The following is a 14,101-nucleotide window of genomic DNA, read 5'->3' as shown; positions in this document are numbered from 1 at the left end:
TGCAGCGTCACAGACAACTGGGTATTTGTTTCATAAAGGTTTTCCACTGGGCATTAGTTTAGATATTGTGAAACTTTTTGCCTGCACTTTTTAAGTTCCCAGGGGACAGGGCATTTTCAGCCTCACAATTCCTAACTTATTATCTCATTTATCTGGGTGGAAAAAACCCAGCTTTGCCATTTCTAGTTTTAAACAACTGCCCCACCAAGCTCTGGTCATCTCCAGACAGATTTGATTTTTGGAATGGGAAACTTCTCTGCAGATTACAGCTAGCATGGTCATACAAGTTTGCAGAGTTGAAACTGTAAGAGCTATCTCTCCTTGTGGTGCACATCCTGGACTTGGACATTCCTTCCCCTTGGAGGTAGCCAAAGCAGAAACCAGCCTCCCATGGAACACTACAGCCCTTGCATTTCCCACTGTGATTGACAGACCAACAGTGACTAAAAGTGGTTCAGAAAGCAAAAATGAACCACCAAGTCCCAAGCTGCTAATTAAATTCAATAAACCACTCTTTGGTCTGCTTCAGCACTTTCCCAGTAATCTGTGTCACATTAAAGCAGTTTGTACTTTTTTGCCTGCATGAGAGACATTCATGTCAGCGTTCAGGTAGGAGGTACACAGTCATGACAAAATAACTTAGTAAAATGAGCATCCTTTAAGACATAGTTAAAAACTGTTTGTATCTGATAACACATACTGTAAATTAAAATATTTACATTATGAAATGAAAATATGACATTTCCAAACAATTCCTGACCACAATTACCAAAGGCCTGAGCTGTGAATCTCTCTTTATCCAGTGCTGGTCCTGTCTCACAGATGAGCAGCTGTGTAATGGGTGTGCCAAATTCTGTACACCAGCATAGCTCTGCAAGGACTTGTGCTGTGTTCAGCATAATTTCACAATTTTGTTTAAAAAATATGTTTCAAGACTTTTGTCACCTGTGAGTTGAGATGGAGATATGACCCTAGGGGATCTTCATCCAGTAAAATGCTAAATAGGAAATTTTCTGTTCTAGACTTTGGAAATCCTAAATTATAATTGCTTTAGACAGACTTTCTAGGTGTGATTGTTATGTTTAACCATGCTAATTATGAAAACTATTGAGTTTGCCTCTTCCTTTGTTTGAAAGGCCTACCATATTTAGTGTCATTGCAGTTCTTGCAATGACTGGGGAGGTACGTGCACTGATGTACTCTACCAGGGTCCTTCTGAACAGACCAAAGGGAAATTACCTGTAAAGATGACATACTAATATATTCCTGGTTTGACTCAATTGAGTTGGTACTTTGAGATTTTTTTGGTGTGTTCTTTCTGGTTATTAATAGAGAGAGGGTATTAAGGGTAGGATACAAGTGATGCAGCTGTGCATAAGGTGAGGACTGTTATGGATAAGTCCTTCACAGCATCACAGCCATTCCTGGATGGATGATGATGGATGACTGAGTAATCTGGAAAGACACTTTTGTATAAATGTATTTAATTACAAAAAAAAGGAAGGGAAGGGAAGGGAAGGGAAGGGAAGGGAAGGGAAGGGAAGGGAAGGGAAGGGAAGGGAAGGGAAGGGAAGGGAAGGGAAGGGAAGGGAAGGGAAGGGAAGGGAAGGGAAGGGAAGGGAAGGGAAGGGAAGGGAAGGGAAGGGAAGGGAAGGGAAGGGAAGGGAAGGGAAGGGAAGGGAAGGGAAGGGAAGGGAAGGGAAGGGAAGGGAAGGGAAGGGAAGGGAAGGGAAGGGAAGGGAAGGGAAGGGAAGGGAAGGGAAGGGAAGGGAAGGGAGAAAGAAAAGAAAAAAGAAAAGGAAAGAAAAGGAAAGAAAAGGAAAGAAAAGGAAAGAAAGAAAGAAAGAAAGAAAGAAAGAAAGAAAGAAAGAAAGAAAGAAAGAAAGAAAGAAAGAAAGAAAGAAAGAAAGAAAGAAAAAGAAAGAAAGAAAGAGCGAGCAGCTGTAGAGAAAACTGAATGAAATCCAGAAACAAACAAACGACAAAAACAAACAGCAAAAAAACCTAGAAACCTCCTCACCCTTACCTCTGGGCAAAGCCAAGAGTGTTAAAGATAAAAAATTTTCATTCAGAGCTGTTCACAGCCTTTAACACACTGAGAAGGGGAGGTCAGCAATTGTTTCAAGCAATTAACATACTTTGGTCCTCTATTGCCCCAAACTACACTTGGGACCAATTGCTGCCTTTAACTCTCACACATCTGTATTTAGTAGCTATTGGGAAGTGAACATTTTTGTCTATATCTAGTACAGTCAGAAAAAAGTCATTTCAGACACAGAACACCATGGAACACTTCTGTTAGTGAGGTGCCACTACATTCCCATTGCTGCAGCATGATGTGCATTCCCCAGGGCACATCAGTCCTATTATACCAGCACACAATAGCAAAGGATCATAAGATATGAATCACAATGTATAAAAGTAATGTGACATTTTGAGTCATAGTTCTTAGACTGCTCAAAGCATCATTTCAAGTGCAAGTCTCCCTACTAGAACCACCTTTTACACGATGCTTAATAGATATATTTTAAATTTTTGCTGTAATTTTTCTCATGATTCAAATTACCTTTGCAAAAATTAAAGTTTCTTAAAATATTACACCTAGTGCTTAAATTTAATGCATTTTTAAAATTAACAACCTAGGAGCATTGTTTATATTTAGAAGTTGGAAGCTATCCTAGAAATAAAATGCAGCCTCTCATTACATCTCTAAGAAAAAAATGTAAACCAATTAATTCTTTAGAAATAGATGTATGTACCTATGGAGTTTAAATGTAAAATGTAAATAAATACTTTTCAGTTATTAAAGAGCCATATTTTTTCATTAATCCTACAAACATTTCTATAGTCACTGTAAAAGAGGGATGAAAATTTGAACTGAGTCAAATCAAAAGTCTAGCAAAATAGCATTTTTTTTTCTAATTTCAACAGAATTAGAGTACAGTATTTTGCATGCCTATTTTGGCAGAATTGATGATGATAGTGATGATGATGATGATGATGATGATAAAAAGAATCTGCATTTTCATAGTGCCTTGCATCTTCACTATGCTGCCTAGCCCCTGGCTAATTAATCTTGATACTCCAATCCATTGCATTAGTATTATCTCAAGAAAACTGAGAACAAAGAAGACTTCAGAAATTCCATTTTGTGTTTCTTAGGTAAGGCAACTTGAACTCGTAGTAAAATTTCATTGGAAGTGCATTTTACAAAATACATGAGAATTCTGTAATATTCTTCAGTTCAGAAGATATTTTGGCCTTTTGACAAGAACCATTCATAACATGAACTAAACACGTTCTTCATGACCTTACTTCCTGATGATGTTGGGATAATTCTCCAGCTGTTTCTTTTACAAGTATGCAACAATCAACTCTATCCTCATAAGCAACAAGTATGCAACAATCAACTCCATCATCCTTCAGTATATCATTGAAGAGGTATGTGGCAGACAAGAATCTTTCAAATTAAAAGATCAACATTTCTCTCATTTTCCTTTGGCTTCTAAATAAATGCTTCTTAAACAATTATTTGAACTTGAGGGTTTTTCTCCTTAAGAATGCAGCCATGAAAAACTTCACAACACCCATGCTATCTTTTTAGCCTCTAATTCTCCCAGCATTATATTGGCTTTTTGGAAAATCTAATGGTTGCAGGAATTATTTTTACTTAACAGTTATGCAGATGCATTACCATATTTTGCTTAGATGATCCTCCAATAGGCATAACCTAACACTGCAAAGACCATGCAAACACATGATTAATGAACCTATCTGATCCAGTATTTTTTGTCAGCTCAGATCAAAAGATGATCTCCAGGTCACACTTTTTCAGTGCTTTCATATCTACTAAGCTTTTCACTTTAACAGCATAACCCCAGCTAGCACTCCTGTGGTGCTTTGTCTGAGTAAAAATGCAGTCTGCCAAGCAATGGAGGATGAGATTTATTATTTTATTATATTAAAAACATAAATGCTGTCTCTTACCTGAATGGCTTTGACATGTGATGCTGGTTGTTTTGACATTTTTACAACAGAGGCTTATCCCTGCAAGCAAAATTGGAAAGTGTTACAGGCTCTGACATTCTGATAGCTATGGAAGATAAGCTAGAACTTAACCCATGCTGCCTCTTGACAGGCATCCATTTCATCTGCCCAGCTCCTGTTTCCATCTCAGTTTCCAAACTGCTTAGTTATTCCTTCTGATATCAGGAGGAGACAGAACACCTGAGCTTCACCAATTAATCTTTCATAGCCACAAATGAAGCTATCTCTTTCACATTAAAAACAATAATGAGTAGAGATAAGGAATCTCTCAAACCTTAACAGCACTGTAAAATGAGTAAGAATTAAAGGAAGCTTTTGAGGACAAGCAGTGTATTAATAGCCCAGACACAATATGTATGTGGGAATTATTAGAACTTTCAGTATAAGCCTTCTCTCAAATAAAATGTAACTTGTTAGAAAATATTGATAAATGCAGACATAACCATTTTCTGACTCAATCCTTGCAAATCTTTAATGTCTGTGGACTGAAAGTGATCAAGATGGTCAAGCAGAAAAGTTCTCTCTGACAATTGCTAGAGCACAAAGTAGCCTCCCTTCAAAATTTTAGATCATACAGATTCATCAATTTTCTTTAGCAATAACATCAAAAATTACATATTTTTCCATATAACTTTATGCAAGTGGAGACATATGGACTGATACAGCATTAATATACAATAGCAAAGGGGAATACACCAAAGTAAAAAGAAATTTTATTAGCAGATTATTTGAAACACCATCTCAGCCTTTTATTCTCTCACTGAAAAGTTGTATTTTAACTGGACTAGACTTTCATCAAAGTCTTGTTATTTAACTATTACAATATAAATTAAGGCAGTAATTTTAAAAGCTGAGAAATTAATCCATCAGTAAAGTCACTGATCACCACCGAACTACAGCACATTTTTGATACTGTATTTAATCTTAGCTAGGAAGGGAAATAATGAGAACAGAAATAAATGACACAGGAGAGAACAGTAAAATACACTGAGAAATTAAAAATGTGAAGACTTGGGTACCTCAAAGAGTATAACTGCCACATGAGGCAGTCCCCAAAAAACATACAGATGAGTTGTAGGTTGGTTTCACCTTGGAATATCAGCAATATCAGCCTGAAATTGTATTGCTGGGACTGACTAGAAGACTTCCCCCTGCATATTCTCACATCAGTTTTAAATCTGTGTACGATGCTGAACAGAATTAAAAATACAAATGACCTGCCATTAGAGGTCTCCCTCTGGTCACACTTTCAGCTGCAAAAAGTGGTGTCCAAACCAACACAGCATTCAGTCAGAGGACAATCATGTTCATAAATTTGGGTTTAAATTGCTTCCACTTAATTAATAAATCAGAAAGAATCCCACTGTGCAAAATAAAACCAGCATTCTTTTAATGAGCTTTATATTGTGGTTTTATATATACAATCTTAAAATGAGAGGGATTTTAAAAAACTTTAGAATTCACTTTAGGGGATGCAATCTTAGCAACTGACATTCATGACAAAATTCAAACAGATTTCAAAAACACAAAAGGATTTACTACACTCTGTCTCCTTTATTTTTTAAAACCTTTATTAGGCATATAAATAACTGTTCCATTGATCAGTGACTGTATTCCAAAATAAACACAAAACAATCCTCCAACTGACTGGGAAGATAGGAGTCAAAATATAGAATGTTTAATTAATTTTTAATCGACTTCTCATCTTTCTAATCAGAATGAAAAATGGAAAGAAAAGCACATTTTAAAATGCTTAAATAACATTAAATGTTTTGAAACATAGTGGATCTACTTCCCAAACTCTGCCACAAAGAAATTCTTGCTAAGATGTACTTCATCTTGCATGCCTGTGCATTGCAAAAACACCCATACACACCTCTTGGGCCACTTAGAGATAAATGGCAAGGAGTTACCCTGAACCTCAGCTTTGAAACAAGCACAGCATTAGTGCTCCTCAGTGAGGTGCTCTGGGTTCACAAGCAGTCAGTGTTGGAAATTACTGCAATCAGACACCGGTTCCTAAAGACGGATGCATGATACAGTTGTGTAGGACTGCTGTTGGAGGAGGTGATTTTCCTACCAGACCGTGCTGTCCTCATTACTGCCAGAGAAATCAGGACAACAGTACACTACTGAGTAAAAATAGATCTCTGGCTCTTTCCCCTTCCCCCCCTTCCCTGAATTTCCTTACAGAGCAATACTGACCATCAATCATAGGAAAATAAATTTTAGATTACAGAAGCATCCATTACAGAGGTGATTAGTTAATTTTTATACATTCCTTTGTTCTTTCATCATGAATCTCAGAGAGAGAGTCAAGAGTACTGCACTGATTGTATTAAGTTACTTCTGGTATTCCAATCAGCTCTGCAATCTTGAAAAAATCCCACTTCACCCTCATTTCCACAGCAGGATTTCATGTCTCTGGCAGGCAGAGAAATGCAGACTTGCTGCCTCTATTCCCCAGTGTCTTTTTGGCCTCCCCACACCTTACCTTTTACCTTTTATGGGCTGCATGCTGAGCCAAACTTAGAAAGCAGTGGCAATGCTAGTTCAATTTGGAGCTGGTTTATGGCAGCCTTCCCTTGCAAATTGCCTTGCTTTGCGGGGAAAGTACTCACGAGCAGGACTACTTGTGAAATATAAGACTACTGCAGTGAAATAAATGAGTGTTTTGAAGCGAAACTTTGTAAAACAAAGGAACCTATCTTCTGTCTCTCTGCTAAAAATAATTTCTGACAGGGCTGCAGCAAGATAATAAGCTGATTTATTCAATTTGCTTTAAATACTATGAGATATCATAATGCCATCTTTTGTAATGCACACAAGAGATGCACAGTAGCACACAGACAACAGCAAGAGCCCTCCCCCTGCCCCAGCTGGAAGCTGTCCTCTCCCCCCACTGCATGCACAGCATCAAGCACAACAGGCATTTTGGAGACCGAACTGCAGTGTAGTATCTTATTAAAAGACTTTGACAGGAACTACACAACTGTGAGACCCAACCAGTACTATGAAAGAAGAGAAACCCCTAATCGGCAGCTCCCAGCCTGTTACATGAAAACTTACTACAAGCTCTAGGCAAATGTGGTCACAGTTTCCATAATACATACACAATAATCTTCATTATAGTTGCCTGTTAAGCTTAGTGAAAGAAACCTCTCTTACATCAAAACCATAATGTAATATTTCACTAACTATAATAAACAAACAGAAAACAATAACCTGTCTATGTACTACAATATTCAGGCTCATACACACTTATGAGACATGAGGTATTTAAGTGACATTTTATTTTAAATTTTTAGATCCCCACAGACTATGAAGCAATAGCGATCTGCTCTGAATACTCTGATACACTGCATGAGACTTTAAAATAGGCAGAAACCCACAACTATTGCAGTAAACTCACAGCAATTCCTAAAGAGTTCTCATGAGGGTCTTTCACGATTTTAATTGACCCCTTCAAGGTTAGCTAACTTATTTACTTATATAAAAAAAGTTCCAAACCGTCAAGTGAGTATGCACACCTCCTTTTGATGCTGAAAGAGGTACCTTCTTCTACCAGCTCAGGTATTAACTGTGACCCTTTTAATGTGTCTGAAATAGCTCCGATGCTTTCAGCCTGGACGGCACTGAATGCTGCTCCAGGCTGGAGTGGGACTCAGCAGAGAAGCAAAGTGTAAAAGGGAATTCCTGTCATAGCTTCCAGTTGTTCTTCCTAAATATAGAGTTTGATTCACCCTGTAACTTGGTCCCCTGTGACACTTGACCATGGTAAAAGCAGGGCTCAACTGTCAAGCAGGAGGTGTTGAAGGAACACACCTTTAGGTCCTTTTCCTGCCCTCCCTCTCCCTGTCATTCCAGGCTTTTCCCCAGTGCCAGGCATACAGTGGTAGCAGGTAACACAGAACTCCTCCCATGGCATTTGGGGCAGTGTGTGCCTCCCTACGCCACACTGGAGAAGGAAATAATTATGGAGACGTAATTATGAAGAAGTCACCTCAGAGGAACTATCTAGGGGAGGTGAATGACAAACCAACATGACCGTATTGCTGCTGCTTTGGGAGCAAACTCACACAGCAGCTGCCCTGGGGTGCCAGGAAGGGCTCCTGAGCATGCGGGGCCCTAACAACCAGCTGCTGAGCCTGCAGGCAAGGGGATGCAGAAAAGCCAAAGGAGGAGTGTGCGTGTGTGTGTGTGTGTGTGTGTGTGTTTGTGTGAGAGAGAGGGAGAGAGAGAGTTGTTATAGCTCATGGCAGAAGTAAAACATTACACAATTGTGCTCATGCTGGCTGGAGTATTGTCTTAGTTAGGGCTACTGATGGAGATCTCACAACAAGTCATGTGTGAGACATATCCTCAGGTTTCCACTTGCAGAAGTGCAAATTCCTGGTCATCTGTGCATCTTCACAAGAATGAATTTCCCTCTTCCTCACTCCTCTGCTGTATCTGATCTCCACTGGACCCACAACAGTAATGGTGACAAGAGCAGTGTCATTATGGGCAATAACTGTCAAGGATCTCCTTTGAGTTTACCTCATTTGACAAATGACCCTTTTAATTTCAAGTATCTCAAAGAGGAAGGTGACCAAGCAGGCTGCTTCATTAAGCCTGTGACTCACTCTCCACTGCCCTCTTTCCCAAAAATGTTGTCATCTGGAAGCTGATAAAGCTGATGACTAGCTCTGGGAGATTGCTGACGACCTACAGCCACCTCCTTCCCAAGCAGCCCAAGATGGACGAGACAGAAGCAGGCATGCAACCAGGACATGCATTGGTGTAGGTCAGGACTGATGGACATACACACAGAAATCAGCTCATTCCAAGGAGACCTCTATTCCTCAGATAGGCTGATTATGCCTGTTACCAAAAATTTTGAGGCATGAGAGGACGGACTACTGCACTTGAAATGTGGTGGAGTTCCCAAGAGGGCTCACAAAGCTGTTCTTTGGCTAAAATAGAGCAGTCTGCAGCCAAAGGCCCTGCTTTCCAGGTGGCTGAGACCACATTAAAACAAAGTCAGACTCAGGTAAGTGACTTTACATACCTCCTTCTGAAGGTTCATATTTACAACAAAAGTACCAGAAGGAAATGGAAGAGGCAATATATTTTTGTAACATGGTCCTGTACGTTAACTTAATTTATATTACAATAGTAATATTACAAACTAGCTGTCGAATACACAGGTCTTTCTTCCATGTGTCATTAATTAAGCAAACTGTTTAGATTTTATAATTTCTTCATCTTGCAAATATGCCTAAGAAATATCAGCTCAACACTGTTCCCTTCAACAAATTTTCATAGTACTGACAAGTAATTTAATAGTTTTAGTGATGTGTAAACAAGAGTCTGTCACCTACCTAACACCCAGTTACTATCACTATACCTTAACTGTATTAAATTGTGAGGATAAAAGGAGTAAACTTAAATCTTATCACTAATATCAGAAAATCAAAGTCTGAGCAGATTATGAAGGGAAAAATAGTCACTCAGCATTGTTTAACAGTGTATTATTGCCTTTGAATAACCCCTAGGATGCACAGCCCCATGACTTGCAGAGTCATCTGGTAAATGCATGCAGCAGATGAATTAGTAAGTAAATAAGGAGGCATATGTGCATTTCAGAAGACGAATTCAGTGTCTGGCAAGTTAGGGCCCTGTACATTGACACACATGGCATAAAATTATTATGTCTCATGTATAGAGATACAAAAGATATAGCAGAAATGCATTTATTTGAAGTGTAAAATCCCAATATAGTTAAAAATAGACTTCGTGGCGTTGCTAGAAGCTTGTCTAATTAATATGCTTCCTGGCACAACTTAGTAGTTTTGAAAGTGAAGTTGATGGTTAACAGAAATGTGTGTGTCTTTACTTCTCCACTAAGATATTTCACTGCATAGTGTCAGAACTGTTTTTTAAAGCTGTCGCTACTTTATACATTTACGTAAATGTTTTGCTTTTTGAGAAACCTCATGAGCATAGATAAAACTTCCTGAGCGTGCCAAAAGAATTAATTTTTCTATTGTAGTCCACAATGTTTTAATGTAATGCAAACAGTGTAATACAGTTGAAAATGCAAGTCCATACATAAGAAGTGACAACTTTAGCTCACTTGAAATAAGACTTCTTTGAAGTAAAAAAAAAAAAAACATTTCTGGAGTTTTGCTTTAAATTACCATATAGTAGCAACATATTATAGATCTTCAGATATGCAAAATTTTGCCTCTCTGTCTTTACCTTAGCTCCATAAATTACAATTTATTATCAGGTAAGAATAGTGGGCCCATGACATTAGGTATTTGGCTAATTAATTCCTATCTTTAAGTCCATTTGTATTTTTTTATGAAGGATATGCAAACTAAAGTTGCAGTGCAACTGGTATAACTATTCTCTTCAGTCAACACACTGGAATTACTGGTTAAGATGTAAAAATAAGAAACCTGCTATGAGACAGATTTATCAGAGGACTGATGCAGAGGATCCTGAAAAAAAAACCCAAACTCACCATCCATTTTCTAACTCACTCAGGTTTTATTTGTATTTTTGGGTTCTTTCCCCTTAGTAAAGAGGCATCCATGTAGTAATAACTTGGCACATAGACTTGATGAAAGGCAGAGATTTTTATCAATGGTTCCCAGTCACATGTGGTCAGACAGAACTACAGAAATTTATAATACAGTAGAGCTTTCAATTTTACCAGGTATCACAAATTATTCCTAAGCTTGATTTTAACAGAAAGCAACTTTGAATCATACATTGCAGAAAGAGTATCAAACCTCAGCAATTTTGTCAGAAGAAAAATTGTTTGAGGAAGTATCATCTACTGGTTGTACATGTCTTCCCATTTTGCCCAATCTCTATTTCTTAATATCAAGAAAAAAATCAAGCACTTGCCCTTGAGTTTCTACTTGTATAGTTATGCCAACAACAATAACATCAAGTTATTTAAATAATGGATGACATAAAATAGCATGCAAAAATGTTTGCTGTTATCTAGAAGGCAGGAAATCAATACAAAACATATCTAAATTAGCTGATTTTGTTTCTGTGGCATTTCTGGGCTACTAAATATTAATTCAGCTCCTGCATATTCTCTTTCTTTTCCATAGAAGAGCACGATGATTATTATCACAGACTGTTCCATAAAGAAATAATTATCCTTGTATTAAGGAGATGGTCTCATTAAAGGCTCACAGTGACCTTGTTCTGAATTTCAGAGTTACAGCATGATGATTAGTGTTGTTAGCATCATCTATGAATTTGTATTAAGTTCTGAAAATTGCCTTATGAATCCAACCCATACAAATTCTAGAGCATCATAGCTTTGACCACTATTACCCAAAAGCTATATTCTCTGTTGCTTTGTATTGTGTAAAATTTCTAGTTACCCAAATGTTTTCAGTAACTGAAAGATGATGATGATGATGATGTACAAGCAACAAATTTGTTTCCACTTTTCTCCTGGTAAATTTTAACCAGCATATCTGGAAAAGCTGGTAGCATAAGAGCAAGGCTAATAGCGGATTTTGAATATGAAATTTAAATTACATGCTGATTTTTGTAAACATGCTGTCTACTGTAATCATTCAGAATTATTTGGAAGAGAAACAAAAACCACGACACTGCACCATCAGATACTGTTCTCAGCAACTGATTTTGACAAAACAGGAACTGACTAAATCACTGTTGAAACTTTCAACAGAGAGACTACTAATTGTTTTCACAAATTAGGGTAATTCAAGTAAGCATGTACTATCTTTTTCAATACCATCACACACTTATTTGATGATGCCCATCCCCATCAGCTGATCATATCAGCTGTGCACTATTAGATCTTGTCAGATTAAGACCTTACCTGACTGCAGCAGGGAATTTTGCTGTTGACTCAGTTCAAAGATATATATGAGAACTAGGTACAGATATACCAGAGGACTTGGGGACTCGGCACCACAGAAAGTAATTTATTTATCTGTTCTGATAAAGCATGACAAAAAAATTGCAGCTATGGTCCCTCTGTGAGCGCAATCATCTGAAGTCTAACAAAGAGAACAATGACTAAATTCTGCTGATTTTCTCATCTGAATGGCATATTGAGAGGAAAGAAATACATGTTAGAGACATTAAAAATCTGTCTGGTAGAGAGATGCACCCAAAACAAGTAAGATGAGGAAATGGGCTGGAGGAAGCAGAATTTCAAGGACAGTATAAATAAATGAATGCCTTTCGATAAAAAGTTACCAACTCAAGTACAACTGCACCTGCTGAATTATATGTGATTTATCAGTTGCTATCTTTGGTTTGTACCTGTTGGACAGAAAATAAAAGATAAAGATAGTTAAATCGTGGGTGTGGAGATTTTTAAAGTTTGAATCAATATCAGGACACTTACACCTTAATTCTCAAGAGTAATAAGGAAAAAATCCTTACCTTGTCACACCTCCAATGTTCTGAAAAACTGGAGCCATTAAGAATGAATTCTTTCCATGGTGATGGGATGAATAAATCTACTAGTCATACCTATCTATGAAGTAGTCAAACATGATCTCTATTAAACCTTATTTTTATTGAATCAAATCTGCTACAGAAACATTTTTCAATTATCTGTGGCCTCCTGCCATACAAATATTGCAATGTTCAGAGAGAAATTGCCAAAAGAATTCAGTGTTGGCACAGAAAGACAAGTCCTCCAGCTGCTCCACTGGGCAATGATGTTTTCCAATACAATATCAAATCTCCAGGATCAAAAAGTGTTTCTCTTAGGAAATTACACAAAGAAGTTTTTAAAATCTTCACATCTTACTTTACACCCATATGAATTAGAGTTGTGGACAGGTAGTATCTTCTATACAAGGACAAAAAAAGAACCTGGAAAAAGAAACTATATTAAGCTGCTTCACTTCATCTCCTCTGGCTGTGCAACACAAGTTCTTTAAGTAAACTTCAGTTCTCAAGATCTGGAGCTAAAAGTGATGCTTGAAAATCATTTGTCTTGGAAATTACTTTCGAGAACCGCAGACTGCTCTGTGTTTCCTCTGCCCACCAGCTATTGGTGAGGTACTGACTATTCTCTGACTAGAGTGTCCATGAAGATGTTCCCTGTTTTATTGCAGCCAACTCTCAAACTATTTATTTTGATTGGTAAGAAAGGAAATGCTCTTAGCTTAGGCTCCTAACACAAAGTGGTCTGTGTAAGGCAAACCCACAGTTTTGTCATCGATAGTTCACAGGTGCTCTGGCTGACAAGGGGCAGAGTGGATTTGTAGTACTGGGACACCAGTTAAAATTAGTTTATCCACTGTGTGCAGTGCTATGTAATCACAAAGCTGCTCCCCTCTGTCCTTGAGGTAGATCAAAGCCAGTGCTGGTTTAACTGAGTGCTGTGCTGCATGATGAAGAAATTCAGGAGCTGCTTCAGCCATCTCTGCAGCCCCAGTGAACAGTTCTGGGGATATCCTCACTGGTTCATCCTGTGCAAGACATTCCTATTGCTCAGAACAGCTAAGGTATCACATGCACAGATTAATCCAGACTGGATTAATTTGAGCAACCTGGTGTAGGGGAAGGTGTGCCTGCCCACGGTGGGGGATTGGACCTAGATGGTTTTAAGGCCCCTCCCAACCCAACCCAACCTATGTTACTACTAAGAGAAATGTTTCAGGCTTTAGCAGCCTATGAAATGATAACTGCAGACTACTTTGTCTCAAACCATTACCTCACTTTGACTTGCTTATGCTAAGGGCACTTCTTTACCTTTCCCTTCCCTAGGGTTTAAGGCTGCCCTACAGGTTTTGGGGTTCACAGTTGATAGGTCTAATGCTATCTTGTGCATTTATTTCAGGTTACAGTAGGCATAAAACAATACTTGTTAGACTGAAACTATTAAATTTATTTTGCATTCTGCAGTAGAATAGGGGATTGTGTCCATAGAGACTTCAAAGGTAATTTAAAGCAAAAAAAAAAAAAAAATCTCTCAAACCTTGAAACAATTTTTTTATATTATGCTCTTTTATGGTCTCCTCCTTCACTGACTAAGACCTTTTTTTCCTGT

The 14,101-nt window shown here is 38.0% G+C and overlaps 1 protein-coding gene across 2 annotated transcripts in view; it reads right to left on the bottom strand.

Annotated features, from left to right (window-relative positions):
- Positions 1-7,661, bottom strand: part of SMPX (small muscle protein X-linked) — a 41,228-nt gene extending 33,567 nt beyond the window's left edge. Inside the window, exons 1-2 of one of the 2 annotated variants that reach the window (XM_053970624.1) lie at positions 7,578-7,661; positions 3,988-4,047 (exon numbers count right to left, since the gene is read on the bottom strand). In XM_053970624.1, the coding sequence (XP_053826599.1) occupies positions 3,988-4,026 (39 nt within the window). In that variant the 5' untranslated portion in view covers positions 4,027-4,047; positions 7,578-7,661. Of the gene's footprint in view, positions 1-3,987; positions 4,048-7,577 lie in introns of those variants that run through there. The other variant, XM_053970625.1, reaches the window with a different exon arrangement.
- Between the last annotated feature and the right edge of the window lie 6,440 nt (positions 7,662-14,101).

Source organism: Vidua macroura, chromosome 2 (assembly GCF_024509145.1).
Source record: "Vidua macroura isolate BioBank_ID:100142 chromosome 2, ASM2450914v1, whole genome shotgun sequence".
NCBI lineage: Eukaryota > Metazoa > Chordata > Aves > Passeriformes > Viduidae > Vidua > Vidua macroura.
This window is presented reverse-complemented; position numbering and strand designations above follow the sequence as displayed.